Genomic DNA, 25,744 nt, shown 5'->3' with positions numbered 1-25,744 from the left:
AAAGAAAAATCATCAACAAAAGCAACATTAGATTTTCTACTCTCGGCTCCCTATTTTAGCAGCTTAAATTGAGCAGGAGTTCGATCCTGTGGAAAGTCTTCAGGAGGGCAGAGATGGGGTAGGAATGGCAATAAGTGAGCAAATTCCTCAATGGAACATTCACCTGGGGATCTGACAGTCAAATATTCCTCTAAAACGGGCAACTAATATCACTCAGGAACTTTCTGCAATAAGAAGCAATGCAGATGCTGCAAATATACGTCACTTTTGAACATTTCAGGGTATATTTTCCTTGATGTCAGTTGAGTTTGTTCATCTATGCCAAATATTCATTTCATTGAAAACTTAATCAAATAACTAGACCTCCTGTTGTACTGATCAAACCACGGTTTAATTGTCCACTGTAAAGGCCAGTCCCCCTTACAAAAATCTCAGCAAGTGCATCCACAACTTCAGCAAGTTCTCATCAATGAGAGGTCAGGGTCTGGATGCCTCATCATTTATCAGCAGACACAGACCTACACGTTGCAAGTCCTTCGCTTTCAATCTTAACGAAACTCAGTAAGGGGTTGAGAAGTTTCAGAATCTTTGTTCTATCAGTCTCTTTCAAATGAATCCCTTACTCACAGATTTTAAAAACATACAAGCATATTTTCATTCCCCAAATCTGCGAATTCTGCTCCAACCCCACTCAAATAAGAGTAACATTGAAAACTGCAAGCAAGCGACAATTCTGATTGATTCTAAAACTCACCAAACACTTGGTTTCAGCTATGTCCGTAGTTCAAAATATAGAGCAGGATATGAGAAACATATTGTTGTGCTTATTAATAAAGGCATCACAACAGATATCAGCATCCTTTTTAAAACAAGGACATGATCCTATAAATATCAGTAAACTGAACTCCATTGGTGCATTAATGTTTTTATTTATTTTGTCTTTCTTAAAGCAACAAATTCAGGGATTTTGTGCAAATAGCCATGAAAATGCTCAGTAATATTTAGGAAGCATATCTTTAAAGCAACAATGCCAATATTTTTCTTACCTGTGACAATATTTCTAACAGGCTTCACAAGAGCAGTGAATGCTGGTGCTTCTGGATGTTTGTGCTCCCACATAGGTTGCCAAATCACAAGGCCACTAGCCAGGCGAAACACAAGATCCGATTCCTAGAATTGAATGCAATACATCATTGAATTTCAGGACAAACAAGCTGCTTTTATACAACTAATTCTGGTTCTGCTAATCACCTATAAGTTATCAGGAAATTGAAAATGGTTCAATCCTTATTTTAGTCCAGCTCCTATGATTGAAAGTCATCTTCTAACACTTCTACTAAATGTGTAATATCATGATAGTTGTTTATAAAGTGATTTTGTGTAATGTTGCAAAATTCAGTTTCATATGGCAAATTTGTTATATCACTGTCCTTTTTGTGTCTACTTGAGAGTAAAACTAAATCATTTTATAATATTTTAACCATTCTAGATTATTCTAGTAATGTATTATACACAAGTCTGTTCAGAAATATTTTACAATAGACCCAAGGTTGCAAAGGGCCTACATTCATGATCAACAGAAGTCAAATTGCTATACGATTAAAAGGTCTAAGTACATTTGCCTAAAGGGACAAAAAGTGGCCATTAGACTAACATTGTCTGTGCCTTTCTTGTGAAAACATAAAACTACTCTTGTTCTCTCTTCTGCCCCTTAACCTGGGAAAGTTTTACTGTTCAATTCCATACCTAAATTATTTAAAAATTTCTACAACTGTTGTGGCAATACTTTTAAGACCTTAAGAAATTTGGAAGAAAACTCTTTATCAAACTTCTCACTTTTTGGCAATAATTGTGACATTTGATTACTTTTTCACCCTGCCGCGTTTAACAATTTCTGCTTTATGACTCAACCAAAACCAATCAATACTCCATCAACTTTCTTCATCTAAGGAAAAATTCCCTACTGTTCTAATCTCCATGTAACTGCTGGTAACTACCTCATCACTAATAATGTTGCAATAAAGTGTTTCTGTGCCCTTCCCAAAGCTCTTATATCCTTTCTGAAGTATGGTACACAATACTGAGTTGAGGCCCTACTAGAGATTCATAAAGATTTAGCTTAACAACCAAAGTGGTGATTGTTAAATATTTACTGAGTACTGAAAAATACTACACAGTTCATAGATAAACTGCATAAACATCATTTTGTAAGGAGTTCAGTTGGCTGTGCACTAAGAAATAATTTACATTGTATTCAAATACCCAGAAAGAATCATGTTTTAAGAAAATTATTAAATCATTAACTTACCTTAATTCTGTGAACAAGAGGTGCAAACAGAAAGACAAAGAGCTCTACGGTGGCCATTGAATTTGTGAATAACTTGGGTCTGGGGTGCTCTTCATCCTCGGTGACATTGTAGTGCCTGGGTTGGCCTGGAGATCCCTGATTCTCCACTTGATGAATAAAAGCGCCACAGCTCCCAGACCAGCTGGATCCAGCTCCACCAGTACTGAAAGCAGCTGTAGTTTCATTATTGCATTCATAAGGAGCATCCAACAGCATCCAGTGCAGCGTATGAAGCAGCTTGGTCTCTGCAACACCAAGCTTATCTTGGTGGCCTTCAACAAAATAAAGTGCAATATGTTTAACAGTTTATATAAAACCTCGGGTGAAGTTAAGCACTTTCCAGTTCAGGCAGTCATATGAATGGCTCAAAGCATCATGGGAAGCAGTGATAAATCAGGTGTTATCGGTTGTCATCATTAACAGAGCTGATGTCCACTCTCCTAAATTTTGCCTCAGTACTAACAAAAAAATAGTAGCTAGGAAGACTGAAACATAACTTCCAAAATTGAAGGAGGTTGCTCAATTTTACCATTTATAAACAAAGTCTGCAGTGATTTAACACTGGATGCAACTCCCACTGACTTATCCCAATATTAAGACATAGAGTGCCCAAGGTTAAGCAAGGAATGACTAATGCATTCCTGGAGAAGACCACTCCTACCAGAAGACCCCTACAGAAAACATAGCTAATGAAGTACAAACTTCACACAAGTTTCTCCCAGACTCTGCTCTTGGGAGTAGTTCTTGAATCTCTTCACAAGGAAACAATGTAGAGAACATCAACTGAAAGAGGTTCTTCTCCAAACACTCATTCGTGTATGATCCAAGTCCCAAGCCACCTTTCAACAGCACACACGTTCTTTGATTAAGCCCCTTATATTTTCTTCACTATTAGTAATCAACCCATCAATTCATCCAGACTACGTTCAGACAAACATTTATCATAATTCACTTGCTGGTAACAACCTCTTTCACCCACAGTGACTTTCCCAAATCCATTCTTTATTAATCAGTCTACGTGGGCTGTTGATAATAAAGTTTAATGATTAAGATTTTGAGTGAAATTATCAGTTTCAATTTGAAATTTAATACAAAATAATCCACAAAGAAACAATTTATAAATCTGACCCTAAATATTACTGACTTTAATATTAACCAGTGGACAAGAAAAGCCTGATTAAATAAGCTATCTCTAACTCTGTACACATGTAAACCAGAGACTGTAAAAGTAAATTTTCAGAATTTAGATTGACAAAATGTGATTTCTAGTTTGAAGCAGAAAGAGAGGGAAATGACTAGAGAGAATAGAAGACTGTTATGTAGCTATTTGACATTAGGGTCGGTTCACAAGCCTCTGCTGCTCTCAGCTTGTTCTTATTTATGGAGCATGTATCTGACGTGGATGAATATTCATTTGAAAACATGCAAACACACAGAAAGGTGTAAATGAAGTGAACAATGTTTTACAAATGCAAGCTCCCTTTACATACAATTCTAAAAAAGGATACATGGACTACATTCAGTGAGTGGCTGGAGACAGTAAATTTAAAAATGTGCGACCTCAGGCAGGAGATGCTCAGATTAAGAGAGCAGAGTCTCAGGATAGGGAATAATGACTGGGGTGAGAAATGCCTGATTCACAAAACTAAGGTTTTTTTAAGAACCTATCCACCCTTGCTTTCACAGTACATGCTAATTGTTACTCTATTCTGTCTAGCTACAGCGAAGGGGTGCCTAAATTGTTAAGTATATTTAAGGGTGAGATTTTCGTACATTAAAGAATGTGAATGGAGCTAGTAGATGAACTTTAAATGTGGAATGAAAAAGGATACTGAATAGCAAATGTGGCTCAAAAGGCCTTGTGGGTTATGCTAAATTCTGATTAAGATTTTTTTTTATATTCTTCACACTATAAAGTTGGTTATCATGCTCTTTCATAATGCATCAAAAATTGAAAATGATAGAAATGTTCAATATTTGGAAAGAGAATCAGGGTTAACATTTCAGTTAAAAGACCCTGTTCTTTGAACTGTAATATTTAAAAAATTATGCCTAAAGGTTTCACGCCTGTTTCTCTTTCCACAGATGCTGACTGACCTGGTGGGTGTTTCCAGCAGTTTCTTTTATTTATTTCAGACTTCCAGCACCTGCAAATATTTAATTTTCTCTCATTTCGTATGATGGAATACTTACAATGGCTCAGGTTAATACAATGCTGAGATCTCTATTGGTGATTCGAGGTTGACTCTAAATGTGTCCACTTGACCAGAAAGGTTCAAAATGATTTTTGAAGGTACAATTAATTTGTACAAGATTATTAAGTAATGTTTTGTTACTGGAAACTGGTGTAAAAAAGTCCATGCTTAACAACTGACATTCAGCAATCAAGGAGAAATCTCCCTCATTGGGGGATCAAAGGTGGCGACTGACTTGTTGCATCATGGCCTGGAATGGAAACACCAATGCCCTTGTACAGAAAAGCCTACAAAAAGTAGAGAATGCAGCCAGCCCAGTCCATCACGAGTAAAACCCTCCCCACCATTGAACACATCTACACAGAGCGCTATTGCAGGAAAACAGCATCCATCATCAAGGAGCACCCCCCCCCCCCTTCCAGGCCATGCTCTCTTCTCACGGTTGCCATCAGGAACAAGGTACATGAGCCTCAGGACTTGCACCACCAGGTTCAGGAACAGTTATTACCCCTCAACCATCAAGCTCTTGAACCAGGGGGGATAACTTCACTTGACCCATCACTGAACTGCGGTACTGAAAACTGAACTCACTTTCAAGGTCCCTTCGTCTCATGTTCTCGATATTTTTTGCTTATTTATTTATTATTTCTCTTTTTGTTTTGTATTTGCACAGCTGTTGGTTTTTTTTGCACATTGGCTGTTGTGCATCCCGTTGGGTGAGGCCTTTCATTGATCCAATGGTGTTTCTTGTAATTACTGTGACTGCCCGAAAGAAAATGGAACTCAGGGTTGCATATGGTGTCATACAATGTATGTGCCTTGATAACTTTCCTTTCAACTTTGGTTTTGGTCAAGACATACCTGACCCACACAAAACAATATTGTTTAAGTAGGTAAATATCTGAAGCAATGGAACACATGAGGACATCTACAGTTACATGAAGAAAAGGTACCACTTTTTCAATAAACCAAGAAAAATTTAAAATGCATCCTTTTTACCTACAGCCATCTAAAGCAACAAGAAGACAGAGTATATCTCTTTTACTCTATTTTTCTATTTCTAGTTCTTAGTTAACTAGTGTTAGAACAGAAAGGGTGAACAGGCTTATTTATTTTTGAACAGGTAACATTTCAAAATTTATACTCAAACATTAAGATAAACTTTTAAAGCAAATATCAATGATTGATGATGACAGAATCAATGTTTGGGATAAAAGCCAAAATGTATGCTGATTCAACTCCTAATTGGTGTTTTAGTTTCAGTAATTGTATTTCAAATAATATTGATCATTGGTACATTCCATTTCTCAACAATGCCACTTATTATAAACAATCAGGAATGCACACCAATGCCTCTACTTTGTGAGGAGGCTGAAGAGATGGACAATCTATACTCATGTCATTCTACAGATGTACAGTAGAGGGCACCCTAACAAGTTGCATTGTACGGAAACCGCACTGCACTGGACAGGAAGTCTCTACGAGTAGTCAAAACAGCTCAACACATATACCAGCACTAGCCTACCCACCCTCAAGGATGTATATACAGAGAGGTGCCTGCCAGTAACATCAGGAAGGATCGCACACACCCTGCTTATGGACTCCTTGTCCCAATCCCATCTGGGAGGAGGCTACATAGCTTCCATGCCAGGATCACCAGACTCAAAAACAGTTACTCTCCCCAAGCAGCAAGGCTCATCAACACTTCCACCCACTAACCCACCCATCCACACTCCACTACTTTATCCCTTCCTGACAGTCACTACTGTATTTATAAATTCATATATTTATTGCAGTTTTTAAATTATTGTGTTTTTTATCTTCTTGTGTTTTGTACTGCCTCGGATCCAGGGTAACAATTGTTTCTTTGCCCTTTACACATGTGTACTGGAAATGACATTAAACAATCTTGAATCATTACCTGATGAAGTGAAGCTCAACTAGAGTTGTTTCTAATTGTTTTTGTCCTTTCAAAATATATTTCAACTCTGATTACAACTTTTTAAAAACAGCCATATGAAAATTAGAAAACAATTGTAGAGGAATTGGAAATTATGTATACTGTATAAATCCTTATTAACTAAAATGGAGTATTCAAAATATCTACAAACAGTCTCCCCGCTAAATGTTCTGTGAAAGCAAGGTCTAAGTTACCAAAGAGATGACTCTTCAAGATGGCTACATTTCTATGAATACTGCCACTGGCATGGTCTCCATGGCTTTATTTATTCCACCAAAAAAAATCAGTACTTACTGACATCTTTTATTGTGTTTCTGAGGATTTTCATATACATACTGCCAAATATTGTTAGTATAAATTGACCTGTAGATGCTAGGTCAGGCAAGGGAAAACTACGGCCCGGGGGCAATATGCGGCCCATTAAGCTTTTTAATCCGGCCCACAGAACTTGCTGAAATTATATTAATAAACCTTGTTAACGTTTTTTCCCCGCAATTCTGGTGTTTTCCCAATAGATGACGCACTCTATATACATTGACCTTTGTTGAGGTGCAGCATATTACTCCACACTTGCGCTTTACTCTTTGACCTCTCACCCCTTCTGTAAAGATGAGTGGAGCTAAGTGGATAGAGAATGTCGGGTGTTTAATAAGGAGTGGACAACTAAATATCTTTTTACCGAACACCGATCAACTGCTGTATGCCTGATATGCCAAGAGACTGTGGCGGTTTTTAAAGAATATAATATCAGCCGTCACTTTGCCACAAAACAGGCCAACTATGCTAGCGACCAGTCAACGAAAGAACAGGAAGCTAATGCTCAGAGGTTGGCACCTAATTTACAGGCTCAACAAAATTTTTTTCACCGTCAAACTGCCATTCATGACTCAAGTACCAAGGCGAGTTTTATGCTGTCATTCAAATTAGCAAAGGCCAGCAAGCCTCTGTCTGAAGGCGAGTTTTTAAAAGAATGTATGGTGGAGACAGCAGGTGTATTGTGTCCGGAGAGCAAAGACAAATTCGAAAAAAATCAGTTTATCACGCAGGACAGTGACTCGCCGTGTGGAACTGATAGATGAAGATATAACCAGCGACTTAAATAAAAAGGCGGAGTCATTCACGTTATAATCATTAGCACTGGATGAAAGCAACGATGTAAAAGACACTGCTCAGCTCCTCATTTTTATCCGAGGAATTAACAATACTTTTGAAATAACGGAGGAGTTTTTGACAATGGAGTCTCTGAAAGGAAAAACACGGGGAGAGGACTTGTATGACCGGGTGTCTGCTGTCATCGAAAATATGAAGCTCCCTTGAAGTAAACTTATTAACGTCACCACAGATGGATCTCCTAATTTGACGGGGAAAAATGTCGGCCTGCTGAGGAGAATACAGAATAAAGTGAAAGATGAAAATCCTGACCAGGATGTTATTTTCCTTCACTGCATCATCCACCAGGAATCTCTATGTAAATCGGTATTACAGGTGAATCATGTTGTGAATCCTGTCGTAAAACTTGTCAACTTTATACGTGCAAGGGGACTTCAGCACCGTCAGTTCATCACGTTCCTGGATCACCAGGACCTACTTTATCACTCCCGTGTCCGCTGGTTAAGTTTGGGCAAAGGGTTTCAACGAGTATGGGAGCTCAAAGAGGAGATCGGTGCATTTTTGGAGTTACTGAGGAAGGCCGGCGAATTTCCTGAGCTGAGCAACAAGAGCTGGCTTTGTGACTTTGCGTTTGCTGTGGATATATTTTCACACATGAATGAACTGAACGTGAAGCTACAGGGGAAGGATCAGTTTGTGCATGACATGTACACAAACGTGAAAGCCTTTAAATCCAAGCTGGCTTTTTTCTCCAGGCAAATTTTGAATAAGTTATTCACTCATTTTCCCACACTAGCCACGCTGTAAGAGGCCGGCGCAAATGTGAAAAAATACAGCGAGTCACTGGATGCGCTGCACAGAGAATTCTGCCGTCGCTTTTCTGATTTTGAAAAAATTGACAAGTCACTTCAGTTGGTGGCCTGTCCCCGTCACAAGATCCTGAAACAGCACCAGAGGAGCTACAGCTGGAACTGATCGACCTTCAGTCTGACCCCGTCTTAAAAGAGAAGTTCAACTCTCTTAAACTGAATGACTTCTATGCTTCACTTGGTAAAGAGGTGTTTCCAAACCTCCGGAGGACGGCGCAGAAGATGCTGGCGTTGTTCGACCTATTTGTGTGAACAGGCGTTCAGCGTCATGAACATCAACAAAGCCAGCCACAGATCCAAGTTAATTGACCAACACCTCAGATCCATCCTGAGAATCGCCACAAAACTAAATCCAGACTTTGATGTGCTGGCTAAAAAGGGAGACCAACAACACTGTTCCCACTGAAATTAAAAATAAGTTTCTTCGTTGTGTTATGTAAAAAATGCATTTGAAAATATTTTTTTCAATAAGCCTTACATGTTACATGTCATTTCTATTAAGTGATGGACATGAGTAGTGCGCAGGTGCACGTACGTTCTCAAAATAAAAAAATGCGCTCCAGATCAAATACGCGCTCCGCATACTGGCGCGCTGTCACTGTTCTGTCTTTGTGCTGGTAGTTGTTGAGTTTTGGCACATGGGGACAATTGAATAAGAAGGAGCAGGACAAGTAGACCTGCATCTCCTACCGTTTTTGAAATAAAGACAGTCAGGAGGAGAGTGATGATGATAATATCTTGAAGGATAACAGAATTTTCAGTGCTTTAAAATAATAACTGTTACTATTAAAAAAAGCTGTATTTTATTCATTTAATTTTCAGTGTTTTAAAAGTCATTTAAATAAATAGCTAAATACCATGGGACTTCAAAGACAGATATTTTGTTGTAATGCATTTGTTCATTTTCAATTGAAATTAAACCACATGTTTTCTACATATCCCATGATATTTTATTTTCTCTTATGAGGTGTATTACCAAAACACTCCGTCCATCTGCTCCAGGTCCGGCCCCCCTGTCAAATTTTAGAACAGTTTGTGGCCCACAAGTCAAAAAGTTTGCCCACCCCTGTGCTAGGTGATCAGAATCAGGTTTTCACTGTGTTGTATGAAATGAAATGTGCATTTGGCAGCACTGACTAAAATTACTGTAAATTACACACTAATAGCACAAAAAATTAGTCAATATTGAGGAGTTCATGGAATGTTCAGAAATCTGATGAGAGAGGGGAAAGAGCTGTTACTGAATGGTTGAATGTGGGTCTTCAGCCTCCTGTATTCCCCCCCCCCCACCCCCGATAGTAGAAATGAGAAACAGGCACTTCCCACGAACAGTGGGGATCCTTAACGATGGAGGCCACCTTCCTGAGGCACGGCACCTTTGAGATGTCCTCAATGGTGGGGAGGGACGTACTCGTAATGGAGCCAGGTGAGATAACAACCTCTGGTGATCCTGTACATTGTAGCCTTGACACTACACTGTGATGGAACCACTCAGAATGCTATTCAATGTACACTCGCAGAAATTTGCAAATGTCTGTGATGACAAGCCAAATCTTCTCAAGCTCCAATAAAGCAGAGCTGCTGTTGTGCATCAACGTATTGGGCCAAGGATAGATCCTTGGAGATGTTGACATGTAGGAACTTACTCTTTCCACCTCTGATTCGTCAATGAGGATCAGAGCATGTTCTCCCGACTCCCCCTTCCTAAAGCCCACGTAGAATTCCTTAGTCTTGCTGCAGCTGAGTGTGAGGCTGTTCTTGTCACACCACTCAACTAGCCCAGCTAACTCACTCCTGTATGTCTCCTCATTGCCATCTGAGATTTTACCAACAATAGATAGGGTTTTAAGCTGATCTTAGTCATACAGTAACATGTGTAGGGAGTAGAGCAGTGGGCTAAGCACATTTCCTTGAGGTGTGCCTGTGCTGATGGTCAGCAAGGGGGAGATGTTTATACAGACTGTGGTCTCCCGATGAGGAAGTTGTGAATCCAATTGCAGAGGGAGGTATAGAAGCTCAGGTTTAAAAGCTTTGTGATTAGTACTGAGGAGATGATGGTTTAAAACACTGACTTGATTAACAACAACCTGACATACTGTACGACTTGTTATCTAGATCTTACTATTGTTTAGGTGCAGGATGAAGAACCAATGAGATTGTCCATGTAGAGCTGCTGTGGTGATAACACACAATTGCAGCAGGTCCAGTCTTTGCTCAGGCAGGAGTTCATTCTAGCTATGATGGACCTCTCAAAGCACTTCATTATGGCACATATGAGTACCTGTGATCAATAGTTGTTGAGGAAGCTCAACCCCTGCTCTTTCTGAGCACAGTAAGACTGATGCCCTTCTAAGATGGAACCTCAGTAGTGAGAGGCTGAAGATTTCACTGAACATCCAGCCAGCTGGTCAGCACCTGCTTTCAGTAACTAGATGATACACTGTTGGGGCCTGATGCCCATCTAAATTGTCAGGAGTAAGTTTTTTACGCAGAGTGCTGAGTGCATGGAATGGGCTGCCAGTGACAGTGGTGGAAGCAGATAGAATAGGGTATTTTAAGAGACTCCTGGACAGGTACATGGAGTTTAGAAAAATAAAGGGCTATGAGTAACCCTGGGTAATTTCTAAAGTAAGTACATGTTCGGCACGTGGACTTACTTTAGAAATTACCTAGGGTTACTCATAGCTGAAGGGCCTGTATTGTGCTATAGGTTTTCCATGTTTCTATCTATTTCTATAAGCATTTTTCCTTTCAAAGCTTGTATAAAAAAAGAGCTCATCAGGGAGTGGAGCTTCACTGCCATTTATGCTGTTAGGGTTCGCCTTATAGGACGTAATAACATGCAAACCCTGTCACAGGTGGTGTGCATTCGAATGCGTCTGTAATCTCATACAGAATGGCCTTTGTACTCCCATGATGGCCGTACCTGGACTTCTGTGGGATTCTGGATCACCTCACTTAAAAGCCACAGATCTATCTGCAACAGACTGCAAATCTCCTGATCATCATGGGCTTCTGGTTTGCAAAAACTCAGTAAGCTCTCAAAGGCACACACACGTCCACTCATACTCCATATATACGAAAAATAATCTGATTTGAAATATTAAGTACCCAAAATACTATATATTGAAAACTAGAAAAATGAACAGTCAGTGAAGAATGCAAAGGCGCTCACCAAGTTTATTCCGGTTCGACAGCAGTGTGGCAGTGCAGTGGAGTACATGTGGAAGGGCAGCCTGTATCAGTTCCCAACGTGTAATGCTCTGGATGGCTTCAGAGAGTGCAGGTGAGAGACCATGCAACTTACATTCCACCAACACACGCTCAAAAGACTAGAAACCAACAAAGCATAGTTAGAGTAAATTAATGCATCCTTCTCAAATAAAACTATTATTTTTTTCTACGCTCACATCACAATGCTGAGGTTAGGGATTTGTTATGTAAGCTATATTCAGAGATTAAAATTTGATATACAAGGGCTTTTAAGATGCTAAAACATCTATCAGCATCTTTCTTGTGCCAGTCATCACAACTTCTTTAGCCAATCCTCCCTCTGATATCTGTCCAGCCCTCCTTGTGAAGAATTTCACCCTTTGATCTTTTAGTAACCTTAATCACTACCTCGTGATGACCACTTTGCACACAATGGACTTTTGATTTTTTTGCGTTCTAATTGTGTACTTTCTTGTATAATTTACGTCTAACTTATGTTGTTCTTATGAATGTCATCTTTTTAATAGTGAAGCTGCTGCAAGCAAGTATTTTCACATTGCATTTGTCCATACTAATCCTTGTGCTTATGACTAAAAACTCAACTCTGACCTTGTGATATAACAATTAGATTATAATTTTTCTGCTCTTACCGTATACAAAGGACACCAGGAAATTTGCCTTTCATTGCTCGTACTGAAGTGAACTAAAACATTCAAGCAAATGGAACTGAATGCCAGGAGGAGAGGAGAGTAGGCAAAAGACTCCACCAAAATGGGCACTCAATGAAGATGAGTTCCTAAACAACAAAGACTTCAGCAACATTCAGCAATAGAAACTAATATTTAATTTCTAATTCATGTTTTGCCATTATGAGTAATGCACCTCCACTCAATAAGAAACACAACAGCCATGCTCTCCGTGGCCAAATTTCACCACTCACACTGCTCAATGGGAATCAAAGATAAAACAAGGTCCATGTCCTTCTACAAGTGCCAATCCAAACATAATTTTTACACTGTAACTTTATCTGCATTTACCACATCCTCCAGCTGCTCATCCAAAACAACCACAGCCCTCTGTGTGGAAAAACCTGCTTCACACATCTCCTTCAAATTTCTCTCACTTTAAACCTGTGCCATTCAGTTCTACATGCCCTGAGGAAAAAAATCTTATCCCATCTATAAGGCCACTCCTCTGCCTCCGAAGTATAGTGAGAATAAATCCTGCCAATCTAATCTCTTGTGATAAGTAAAGCACTTCATTCCAAGCAATGGAGTCCTCAGTTTCTTCTGCACTCTAATATTACCACATCTTTCTTCTAGTGTGGCAACCAGCAGTGCACACATTGCTCCAAGTACAGACAAATCAGTATTTTATACTGTTGTAGTCTGACGTTCCAAATCTTGTACTCAATGTCTCAGCCTACGAAGGCAAGCCTGCCAAATGCCTGCTTCACTGTCCTCTCCGTCTGTTGCTATTTTCAGAAAGCTCTGAACTTGCACCCCCAGATTCCTCTGTACATCCACATTACTGAGGTCTCTGCTATTTTAATAGTTAGTATTTGCTATTTTAAATGTGTTACCTCACACTTATCCAGATTGAATCCCACCTGCCATTCATATATGACCAACTACAAACCAGTCCCTGTAGGACAGTACTGGCTGCAGACTTTCAGTGAGAAGAACACCCTATGGCCTCTACACTCGACTTCCTATCACTTACCCAATTTTGTTTGCCAATGCTTAGTAAGCAAGAAGCTTTTTCACAAGGGAAATACTGAGAGTACAGAATCTGTATATTCTTGTTATAATAAAAAGCTAGGTTCATAGAATCTTGGTTATTGAGGGATATTGAGGTCCTGATAAAGAAAAAGGAGGTTCATATCAGGTATAGGCAGTTAGCATCAAATGAGGCTCTTGAGGAGTATAAGAAATACAAGAGAACACTTAAGACAGAAGGGCTAAAAGAAGGCATGATGTTGCTCTGGGAAACAAGGTGACCAAAGGTTTCTACAGAAATATTAAGAGCAAAAGGATAGTAAGGGGAAAAATTTGTCCTCTTACAGATCAGTACGGTCATCTCTGGAGCCAAAAAATTTGGCAAGTTCTTAAATTTTTTTTGCATCTACATTAACTCAGGTTACAACACAGAGACTATAGAACTATGGCAAAATTGCTGTGAGGTCCTGGAGTGTATCCCAAATATGAAAGATGACAATTGAACTTGGTATCAATGTCATGTTTTTGTGTCATAAAGCTGTCTAGTTTTCACTTCAATTTGTGTCTCATTTAATATCAGAACTTAATAATCAAAGAACACGTTTAAATAAGTTTGCATACCACACAGGAGGCTTCATACTGTTTTCCCAGCTTTGGTCTCAAAAATGCACTGCAAGATGAATAAAAGAAAATGTACTGTATGAAGTAAGACCAATTTTCAGAATTAGAATCAGGTTTCTTTTTACTGATATATATATCATGAAATTTGTTGCTTTGCAACAGGAGTACAGTGCAAGACATAAACATTACATTAAGTTGCAAAATAAATAAGCAGTGCAAAAGAAAAATAAATTGTGCAAAATAGTGCTTTACAATACTTTCTGGAGTAAAACTTTACTTTCAAATATGATTCTATTTTTGCTATTGAACATTTTACTGATTGTAAAGTAATAAAGTATTTAGTACATCAAAATTAAAGTTTCAATGAAATTATTTTCCATTTTTCACACAATAGCTGCAGTGAGTGATTTGAGGTGTTAATTTAGCAGGGATATATTTAACAGATAAGTGTAAAAGGTCAGAAAAACAATGTCATCAGAAAGGTATTCATTTTTTCTACCACCATTTAATGCTCTACAAAACCCGGTTCCTGGTCATTTTGAGATTCACTACTTTCTTAGGCCAGTTGAAGCACACATGCTGCATCAGCCAGCAGAAGAGATTTGCTGATTATTTCTTTTGCTGATTTTTCCAATTATATTCCAGCAGCAAAGTGAATAAAATGGAAGAAGAAACACACCTGGATCAAAGAGCAAAGGGGGAAATGGCAAGATTCTCCATTTATTAAAGGACTTTGGGGGGGGGGGGAAAGAAAGGGAACTGAAACATTCCAAATCTCAACCAAAAACACAACAAAAGGAGGTCCTCAGAACAGTGCCACTAGCTCACAATCTCAATACGCACTCTTCCATTAATAACCTTCCCTTCATCAAAATCAGGGAGGATATTTGCCATTTATTGCACGATATTCAGTTCCATTTTTTCATGCCTTGGACAGCATTCAGCAAGGGCTGATAAGTGCCCACATCTAATTTCAAAATCTGCCATCTTTTTTGCAACTTCAATCACATTTAATATCTTCCAAGAACAGTGGTCAAATAAACCCATCTGTACTAACTGTTTCTGGAAAAATCTCGATCTCTAATCTGAAGTAACCAGCAGAGTTTTTGTGTTTAACGATAATTTAAATTTCAAGGAAAAATTTAAAAGAATTAAAATAATGAAAGTATTTTTTTGAAAAATTAATTAAATGTACAGTTAAGGAGCTTAAATTAATTAAAAAATTAAAAACATTAATATTAAATAAAAACATGCTTGTATTTGAGGAATATAAAGAAAGCTAGAAACAACTCAAGCAAGGAGGGCCAAAAGGAGACATTATACACCCTCGGCAAGAAGGATTAAAGAGAATCCCAAGACAATTTTTTACAATCAATAACAAAAAGATAACCAGGGATAGGAAAGGACCATTCAAGTATAAAAGAGGGGATTTATGCTTGGAGTCAGAGGATGCCAGCAAATTACTAAACAAGTACCTTGCATCAGTATTCACAAAGGTGTATATTACACCAATATTTTCCAAAAATGGAGGATAGTGAGATGAGTCTGGAGTATTCTAATATGCTAGGCATTTTGAGAGCAGGGAGATGGTTAGGTCTCCTGAAAAGCATTAAGGTGGATAAACCCAGGTCTTGATGGGACTTATCAGGTCTTGATGGGCTGTCATCAGAGGCAAAAAGAGGAAATAGCTGGGCTTGAGTTAAACGATCATTGTAATTTGTCCCATGATTAGGTGAGCGTTAAATTGGGGTTGTTGGGGGTTGCTGGGGTAACATGACTCAGAGCCACTGTATCTCGAAATAAAAGTAAAAATAAAAAGTAAAATTGGTATACTCATTGAAAACAGAGGGTAGTAGTGGAATGTTGTCATTCTGGCTGGAGGTCAGTGACCAGCAGCCTTCCACAGGAAAGAGTGCTGAGACCTCTGTTAGGACAAAGTGTAGACAGGTTGATTAGCAAGTTTATTGGCGACCCAAAAATTGATGGAATTGTGGAGTGAAGGGCAAAAGATACAACAGGGTATAATGTAGATCAGTTACAGGCAGAAACATGACAGATGGAATTTAAACCAGGCAAGTATGATATTTTGCATCTTGGGAGATCAAACGTAAGGGAAAGGTGAAGGGGCTCTCATAGGATTGATGTACAGAGAGATCCTGGGGTCCAAGTTCATAGCTACCTGGAAGTGGCAATGCAAATAGATAGTGGCTATGAAACAGTATATGTGATGCTTCCCTTCATCGCTAACAGGAGTCAGAAAGTCATGTTACAAAACCACACTGGAGTACTACATACAGTAATGGTCACCCCATTACCGGGGAATGAGGCTCTGGAAAGGCACCGAGAGGTTTATAAGGATGCTGCCTAGATTAGAGGATATGAACTATAAAGAGAGCTTGGACAAACTCAAAGATTTTGACAAACTCAAACTCTTAAACCAAAGAGTCAGAGACTGAGGGAACATCTGATACAGTTAATGACGTTATGAGAAGCATAGATATGGTAAACAACCAGAATCATTTTCACAGGGTACAAATACCATACTTTAGAGGGCAGAGTAGTTAGGGGGAAGTTTAAAGGGGATGTGCAGGGTAAGCTTTTACTTAAAAACACAGAAAATGACAGGTGCCTGGGATGCACTGCCAAGCACAGCAGTGGAAGCGGTTATACTAACAAAATTCATTAGGCTTTTAGATATGCATGTGAGGACGCTGGGGATGGAGGGAAATAGTTTAATTTGGCATCATGCTTGGCAGACAGCTTGGCCAAAGGACCAGTTCCTCTTCAGTACATTTTTCATTTTAATCCAAGTCTGCAACTCCATTCAAATGAATGGGATCACAATGGTACAAAACCCAGGAGCTAGGTACAATATTTTTTCTGCCCTTTGAGATCGCATGGTTCAGCTCAAGCTCTGGATTTAATGCTGAATGCTATGTGGAGTGGAAAGTCAGATGTAACATCATTTGACCTCCATCAATATTTTCACAATGCACACGGAAAAGATGTGGGAAGAATAAAAATGGAATGAGTATATGATCAGTCTAAAGTGGGCACGCAATTACTGACAGGTTATTGGCAGATAAACTAAACTATACGAAAGACAAATCACTCGCTTGGAATTCCAGTCATTCGGACATTGTTTTACCATGCATTGTGAGGAAGAGAATCATAGCTTCTGATTCAGGTGGAGAAGTACATTCTTCCCACACTATGCCTCAGGATCCAGCTCTTCCACTCTCCAAGTTACTGGAAAATAGGCATTCTAACTATCATGGGTACTTTATTAAATGAAAAAGCATAAATGTCAGGGAGCATTCTTTTACATACAAAAGCAGGCACCTAATATTTTGAGGCAAACTGGATCCAAAATTCGCTTTGTGACAGAAAACTCCATCAACCCCAAAGTAAAATAGTCCAAAGCTCGAGGTACACCCATATGCATTCCACTTTAATCAAGTGTTATACAAGGCCCGCATTTGGGTCATCCAGTCTCAGATTACAAATTTTCCTGTGTTTGCCATCACACTTCTGAATTATTTTTAGTAAAACTAGACGTATTCCTGGAAATGTTATGCAATGTTTATGTAAACTTCAATCGCAGTGGTCTTATGTTGCTAAACCACAGGGCACACAAACACATGCCATTTTCCAATTTATCTACTCTCAGTTGAGATTCTCTATAACACCAAGTCTTAGAAAAATATTTGGCTTTGTTTACAGTGGGATGTCTGTAATATTTTACAAATCAAGAACAAGAAATAGCTCTAAGATCTGAGAACACACAATGTTTAAATAAAAATAAGTTCCATGATATTTCTGTACTGTCAACATCAATCATCTTTGACATAAAAATCTTTGAAGCTTGAACACAATAAACTACAGTGAAAAACATCAATTACAATCAATTCAAGAAAAATTATATTGATATAACCAACATCCAAATCCAATTTTTGTACAATGTTATTATTTTTAACAATATGTAGCGTTTATAAAATTTAAAATGAAAACAAATTGAATACAAGTCATGGACAACCACACCACTTTGCTGCAGCTCAATTTGAGGAATGAGAGGTTCCTTTTCTGTGGTGAAATATCAAAGCTGCCTGATTCTTGTAATAAAATGAAGGCAAAGCAATTTTCCATATTTATAGCACTGATTGTTACTGGAAAAAACTGAATGTAATTTGTGACCGATGCTTAAATGTACTTAAACATGAAAATCCCAGTTACTATTAGAGATGATCTATGCTGATGCAATGTGTCTGGAACGTATCTATCCACGTATGAATACATTACAAACCCATAAAAATCATTGGTTGAATATCAAATTTTTAATGAAGCTGTGTCTGCACTGTTGCTGAATAACTTCCCTAAATTAGAAAGATTATTAATACAATTCCTTCAAAAGAAATCAAAAATGTTGCAGATTTTAGAATAATGTCTTAATCTTTGCCATTCACAATAGTCTTTCATAAGTGTATATTCCAATCCTTATTTCACTTTCTTTACAGTGATTTAATTGTAACTACTGGACCAAATTAAACTGGATTCAGCCAAATGCCTGCTTGCACATACAGAATGTAGCTCAGATGTGTACAGTTGGTCAGATTAATCCTTTCATCCTGGGGGAAAAATGTGTGTAGCATTAAGCAGTATTCTGGTGAGTCCCAACACTTCATCCTCCCTCTCTCCCTAAGCCTCAAACATCCTAGTAATTTTCACAGAAGACAAAAAACGGAGGCAAAAGGCAAAGCTGTGAATAAGGAAGAGAGGAGTTACTGAACAAGCATCCAACGGCCTCGACTACTGATCCAAAGACAGGAGTTTGAATGTCAGCAATGGAACTGGGGAAACTGCACAAATAAACAAATCTGGAATTGAAGAGCCAGGGGTTTTAGGCAACTAAAGATCTACCCATGTGGTTGGCTCTTTAACTACAACATCAATTATGCATGGTCAATAAATCCTGGCCTTGCCAGTCAGTTACATCAATAATTTTTTTTAAATCCATGCAATAGATTTTTCTTCTGATATTTAACAATATTCAAAATTAAGATTAAATATTTTTAAACTGCTAATAAAAGTTAAAACTTTCAAATACTAAAAATATTCAAGTTAAGTTTACAAAAGCAATAAAGCCTATTTTTATCTAAATACCATCTCCAAACTATTCTGAACCAGATTGAGCTGCCAGAAAGTCAGAGGATGGGGCAGGGTGACACATGAGCAACCCCTGGGCCAGTACATGACCCAGAGCAGGACACAGTGCAAGTTCCCTTTGGCTACACTCTATGACAAAAACCTTTCCTGTTTTACCCAATAAAGACTAATCAGTCCTGATTTTCATTCTATACATGTTACACTGTGAGGACAGTAAAGATACGCAGGGAGTTAAACATCTTCTCGATAACTACCTGAGTCGGAGGCACACTTTAAGGTTTTTAAATGAGAAAACTTTTTGAAAAGATATTGCTGTTTCAAGGGCAAATAAAGAGTTGATGGAGTTGAATGTCTTTCTGTCATGTGTTCTTCAAGTCAAAATCCAACTTAACCCATGTAGGAAAAGATGTAAAAAGCAGTTTAAGAACAGACCACAAGCGGGACTTCCCACAGCCAAACATTTTAATTCCCATTCCCATTCCCATTCCTCTTGTGCCAAGATGAGGCCACCCTCACGGCGAAGGAGCAACACCTTATATTCCATCTGGGTATCCTCCAGCCTGATAGCCTGAATATCAATTTCTCCTCCCCGTGAACAAATTCCCACTCTGACCTTGCACTTCTTCTTGCCTGACTATTACTTCTCCCGGGTCCACTCAGCCTTCCCATTTTTCCTATTGTCCACTCTCCTCTCCAGCCCTTGCCCTTTCCCACCCACCTGGCTTCACCTATCACCTTCTAGTTAGCCTATTTCCTGTCCCCCAACCTTTTTATTCAGCACCTTCTCCCTTCCATCTCAGTCCTTCAGGAAGGGTCTCGGCCTGAAACTTCCACTGTTAACTCTTTTCCACAGATGCTCCCTGATCTGCTGAGTTCTACAGCATTTTGTGGTTTTGCTTATGAGCAGTAGGTGATGTTTGTACAAAACAAACTGCATGCAGAACAAACAGCGCATCTAAAGGCAGAGCACTCCCTACCTGGCATCTTCCATGTCAAACTTGACTACTGAAACTAAAAGCCAAATGAGCTTCCCATTACGTCTTTGGCAAAAGAATGGGCAGTCTCAGAGACTAGTCTTACTGCAGTCTTTATCTATTCTGAGTTTGAAAATGACGTACTTGCTGACGGTGACATCTGATGAGCTGAGCTCTGGCACGGCGATGATTAGGTAAGGTATCTCTGAAGTGAGTCGTACCTTCAACTCACTGTCAAGAAAGGGACAGAGTTCTCAAGGGTAACTTTGGATAGGAAGAGATTCCTGCATTGTGATGCTCTGCACAGATGATGTCGCTGCTAAGCAACAGGAGAATCTCAGCAAAAGAGACGAGTTGGTGTGGGGTGGGGGGGGGGCGGATCTTGTGAACTATGTCCTGAAGATGAGAACAACCGTGTGCTGCTTCAGGGGCTGGGATTTCATCCCCGTAGTTGGGAATATGGTCACAGTCAAAGAGTTCCAAGGGTAAAGAGAGCTCCCTCCTATTGACTCCGTGACAAACTCACTGACTCTGCTTCTGGTATCATCTGACATTCCAGGCATTTCTTTGGAATGTACAGGGAAGTAGCTACATCTGATCGATGTCCATCTGGCTCCACGTCGGCCTCTGCTGCAGGCATGCTGGAACAAGTAGGCCAAGGCGCTGACCCTGGATTTACAGCTGCATCTGGGTCGAATTCTCCTGGGCTGTCAATAGGTTTTTGGCTCAGTTTCCTTGAGACCACGGCTGCTTGCTGCACGGTATGCCCCTGTGTTCTGCGATACACTGCTGGTGTTTTTCCAGTTCTTCCCGCCATCCCCCGAGATTCTCCACTACTCTCCAAATGACAGACGTCCACATTCTGCCCCAGGGCTCCCCGAGCCAGCCTCGGCATCTCACTCAGGCGATTGTCCAGTGCTGATCTGCCTGGTGCAGCGAACGAGGGCTGAGCAGTTGGATCTGTAGTAGCCATTGAGGCACGCGGTGCTGTACTCAGCCCCCGTGTGCTCTTACTGAGTGGTGTACACCCATGTAACCCCGAGTTGGGTGACTTTGGGCACCGCTCAATGCGAGCTCATCTTCCTTTGGGTTTGAATCTGGAGCAGAGGATGCAAGTTTAGGAGGAGGACTGGGTAAAAATTTAGTGTGAAGCATGACAGGAAGCTGATGCCTATCATTGTTGGCTGCTTTGATTTCCTCCTCTGTTGAGCAACCACATTGTAATAGAGGGATTGCACCAGAGGCCAGCTCTTCAGTCACCTTCCCAGACGGACAACCACCACTGTCCAGGTCAGCTGCTGCTTCATACATACACCTTTGTCTCTGCTAAAGCAGCCTCAGCTTCGCACTCCTCCTCGAGTGCCCTCTTTGTAACTCATTGCATTCATCATGAGCTTTCTCCATGTTTAACCAGCTTTCTCCATTAGCATCTCAGCTTCGCACTTAGCATTCGCTGTTGTTATTCTTGCAATGGCATGAGTTAGTGTGGCAGCTGTGCTAAATGCTGTCTTGCTTAAGCGTCGCGAAGTAACGATTGATAGCATCACATTCTTACCTCACTTTCAGGGCTTGGCGATCGACGTTGCTGGGGTTGGAAGCTGACATTGTAGTATAGTATATGACACTCAGAGGCTTATACAGTCCGTAGTGATGCCTTTGATGGCGAGTTACCTTTTGACTCTACTGCCCTTGCAGCGTATTGTGTGCAGATAGGGAATTAAACACCTTCTCAAAAATCACCTGAGCCAGAAGCTTTCTTCAGGGATTTTAATGCGAAAACTTTTTGAAAGGATATTGCTGTTTCCAGGGCAAATAAAGTGTAGATGGAGATGGATGTTTTTCTACCATGTTTGTCCCAACTTGAAATCCACGTTAAGCTGTTAAAAGAAGCTTATGAATAGGAAGTGATATTTGTACAAAATGAACAGCACCTCTAGAGGCAGAACACTGACTCTCCTGCTCCCAAGATCACAGCTTCACATGGAAGACGGCAAATTCTAAGTTTCATTAAAAAGAAAAAGGAAATTTATCCCTTAGACATTGTGGGTAGAAACCAAAACTTCGGATGAACTTTGAGAGTAAGTGCCATTCCAATGCCACATGGATAACATATTACAGACCAGTGCAAACTCTTCCATAAGACTGTATGACTATGAGACATAGGGGCAGAATTAGGCCATTGGGCCCATCGTGCCTGCTCAGTCATTCTATCATGTTGATTAACTCTCTCACTCCCATTGTCCTTCCTTCTCCCCATAACCTTTGACAAGCTTACTAATGAAGACACTCTAAACCTCTGTTGTAAATAAACCCAATGACTTGGCCTCGACCACTATCTGTGGCAACAAATTCCACAGATTCATCATTCTCTGACTAAAGAACTTCATCTTCATTCTAAGAGGATGTCCCTCTATTCTGAGCTGTGCTCTCTGGTTCCCGACTCCCCTGCTATAGGGAACATTCTCTCCACATCCACTCTATCTAGGCCTTATAATATTAAATAGGTTTCAATGAAATCCCTTCTTAAGCTTCTGAACTCTACTGAGTGCAGAATGCTTCATTCTGTTTCATGCCTTCCTTCATAAGAAACAGGGGTAACCCAATCAGGCTTTAGAACCCATGTCTATTCAAAAAAAAAGAATGGCTGATTCAACTTTGACTTCAATGCTACTTTATTACTTGTTCATAGCGCTCCTCACCCCCATATGTGTGTAATATCTGCTTTTCACGTGTTTCTCCCTTCTCCAATTTGCTTTTCTTTCACTCTCTCTCCACCCTCCTTCAAGCTTGTGTTTCTCTCTGCACTTCATCGTCCTCAGTTTCTTTTGCACCCTGCCACCCCACCTGTTGAGAAAGACCTGTAGCCCTCGCAAGTGATTGTCATCGGCCTGGGAACTAGCGGAGACACGGGAAATTGCAGATACTAAATCAAAACAGCAGAATCTGCTGGAGCATCTCAGCGGCCGAGCAGCATCTGGGAGAAGCGCGTAGGGAAGAATACTCAACATTTTCTCGCTCCTCCCCTGAACCCCTCCAGCAGACTGCACTAGCAATAACGCAACGAGCTTTCAGCGGCTGCGAACGGCTCCCCGTCGCAGTTCAGCCTTAATTATATCTGATAATAAAACCAAAACAAATTATCAAATGCATCATAAGGCGGATTTCAAATCAAGGGCCCTAGCTCAAAGAAAACCAGACATGTCAGATGACCGCAGTACTTGTTGACGTATTTCGGGAGATCAACATCGGCAACAATTTATGCAGCAGGTGTTAGCCTCTGCAATGCCCTGCTGGAAAGGATGACGGCGATTCAATAGTAATAATAATAATTAATATAGTATCAATTAGTTATTATTTTGCCCATTTTTACTACGTGCTGGGAAATGAGCAATTGTCTGAGTCGCGGAGGAACGAGTGGAGAGCGTTAACGAGAAGGCTGGCACGGGTCAGAGGGTCCGAATGGCCCCGTTCACCCCTGTATCAATCTCTCCCCATTCCCCGTTTCCCAGCGCCAGCTCACGGGCAGAGACGAGATGTCCCGAGATCTACCTGGTCTGCCGCCACAAGAAGGTCTGGATGGGCAGAGGGATACCGCGGCCGCACTCCCGCTCCACATCCTCCGAGCTTTTGCGCTTCACCATGGCCGCAGCTCGGCTTCCACCTCCGAATCGCCTCCAGCGTCAGCACCTGCTGTCCGCACCCCCTGCTTTACCCCCTCCCTGCCCGCCTGCCTGCCAATCACTGCCCGTCCGCCTGCACCGGCAGCGCTGCGGCGCTCTGCAAGTGCGGGTGAAGGCGTTGCTCTGCGCCCAGCGCGGTACTCGTCTCAGTGCCGTGCAGCATCCCCCCAGTGAAGTGTCTCGCTTCCTGCAAACTGCAGAAATTCAGGTTAGTCTAATGTCATTTCCTGTACACAAGTGTAAGGAGAACGAAACAATTGTTACTCCGGGTCCGATACAGCACCAAAAAAAAACATAAAAGACAGCGAACATAAAAAAAAACCCACAAAAATATAAATACATTAGATTATATACATCGATTGAATGTATGTCCAAAAAGTAACACTAGGCTGTACATAAGGCGACTGATGGGAAATAATGAAGTAGTGGGGGTGTTGATTAGCTTCACTGCTTGGGGAAAGTAACTGTGTTTGCTACATGGGCTCCTCCCCATGGGAATGGGACAAACATCCACAAGTAGGGTGGGTGGTAGCTTTTACGATGTTACTGGCCTTTCTCTGTACACATGTCCTTGATGGAAGGTAAGCTAGTGCCAGTAATGCGTTGGGCAGTTTTGACTACCCATTGTAGAGCCTTCCTATCCAATGCAGTGCAGTTTCCATGCCAAGCAGTAAAGCAGATCGTTAGGATGCTTTTTCCTGTGCATCTTTAGAATGACTCGAGTATGGGTGTGCCAAGTCCAGCTCCCTTCAGTATCCTCAGAATGTAGAGGCTTTGGTGAGCTTTCCTGTCTGAGTAGGATGTGCTCTGGCAGCATGTCAGGTTGCACGTGATCTGCACTCCCAGGAGGCTGAAACTGCTATGCCTTCGATATAAAGGGGGCAGAGCTCTCCCGAAGTCAAGTACCATTTCCTTGGTCTTGTTGACGTGAAGGGAGAGGTTATTTGCCTGACACCAGGCCTTGAGTTCTTCCACCTCCTGTTGTCTCATCGTCTGTGCTGATGACCCCCACCACTGTCATGTCATCGGCAAACTTGATGATGTGATTGCTCGGGCGGTTGGCTGTGCAGTCATGTGAGAGCAGAGCAATGGGACCAGCACAGAGCCCTGGGGGGACTCTGTCTTGGGGATGATAGGGAGGGAAGAACGGTTGTGCATCCTGACTATCTGAGGTTTGTTTGTCAGGAAGTCCAACATCTGACTGCACAGTGGTGTATTTAAATGGAGGTGTAGGAGCTTGTTCACCAAGGTCTGGGGGACAATTGCCGAACTGAAATCCAGAAACAGCATTCTGACAGAAGTGTCCTTGTTTTCTAGGTGTGTCAGGGTCATGTGCATGACAGATGCTATACCATCTATCATACAGCAGTTCTGTCAGTAAGCATGTTGGTGAGTGTCCAATGTTGCAATAATGGAGTTTTTGATATAAGCCATTAACTGCCATTCAAAGCACTTCATCATGGTTGGTGTCAGTGCTATTGGGTAATAAACATTTACTTATGAAGGTGTAGAGTTCTTTGATATATGGATGATGCTGGCTGATCTGAGCATGTGTGGACAGCAGTCTGGATGAGTGAAGTGTTGAAGATGTCTACAAAGACATCTGTGAGCGGGTGTGCATACTCCAAGCACTCCTCCTGGAATGTTTTCTGGGCTGGCTGCCTTACGGGGATTGACTTTCTGCAGAGTGCTTCTCACATCTGCTGCTCTTACAGATACTGGAAAGGGGATAGCTTTCATGACTGGTATTGTTTTGCATGCTTTGAAGCATTCATACAAGCTCCTTAGAGCATTAGGAGGGAGGCATCACTGGTACAGTCTATGCTGCTTTTCCTTGCATAGTTAGTTTTATCCTTGATACCCAGCCACATATGCTGGGGATCATTATCAGACA

At 40.7% G+C, this 25,744-nt stretch overlaps 1 protein-coding gene across 1 annotated transcript in view; it reads right to left on the bottom strand.

The window, feature by feature from the left end:
- The window catches only part of LOC132392113 (protein unc-80 homolog), a 208,351-nt gene extending 184,422 nt beyond the window's left edge, over positions 1-23,929 (bottom strand). Inside the window, 5 exon segments of the mRNA XM_059965960.1 lie at positions 1,047-1,170; positions 2,309-2,619; positions 11,657-11,813; positions 14,034-14,082; positions 23,720-23,929. Of these exon segments, the coding sequence (XP_059821943.1) occupies positions 1,047-1,170; positions 2,309-2,619; positions 11,657-11,813; positions 14,034-14,082; positions 23,720-23,811 (733 nt within the window). The 5' untranslated portion in view covers positions 23,812-23,929.
- Positions 23,930-25,744: the final 1,815 nt, after the last annotated feature.

Source organism: Hypanus sabinus, chromosome 4, assembly GCF_030144855.1.
Source record: "Hypanus sabinus isolate sHypSab1 chromosome 4, sHypSab1.hap1, whole genome shotgun sequence".
Classification (NCBI taxonomy): Eukaryota; Metazoa; Chordata; class Chondrichthyes; order Myliobatiformes; family Dasyatidae; genus Hypanus; species Hypanus sabinus.
Note: the sequence above shows the minus strand (reverse complement) of the source record. Positions and strands in the feature narration are given on the sequence as shown.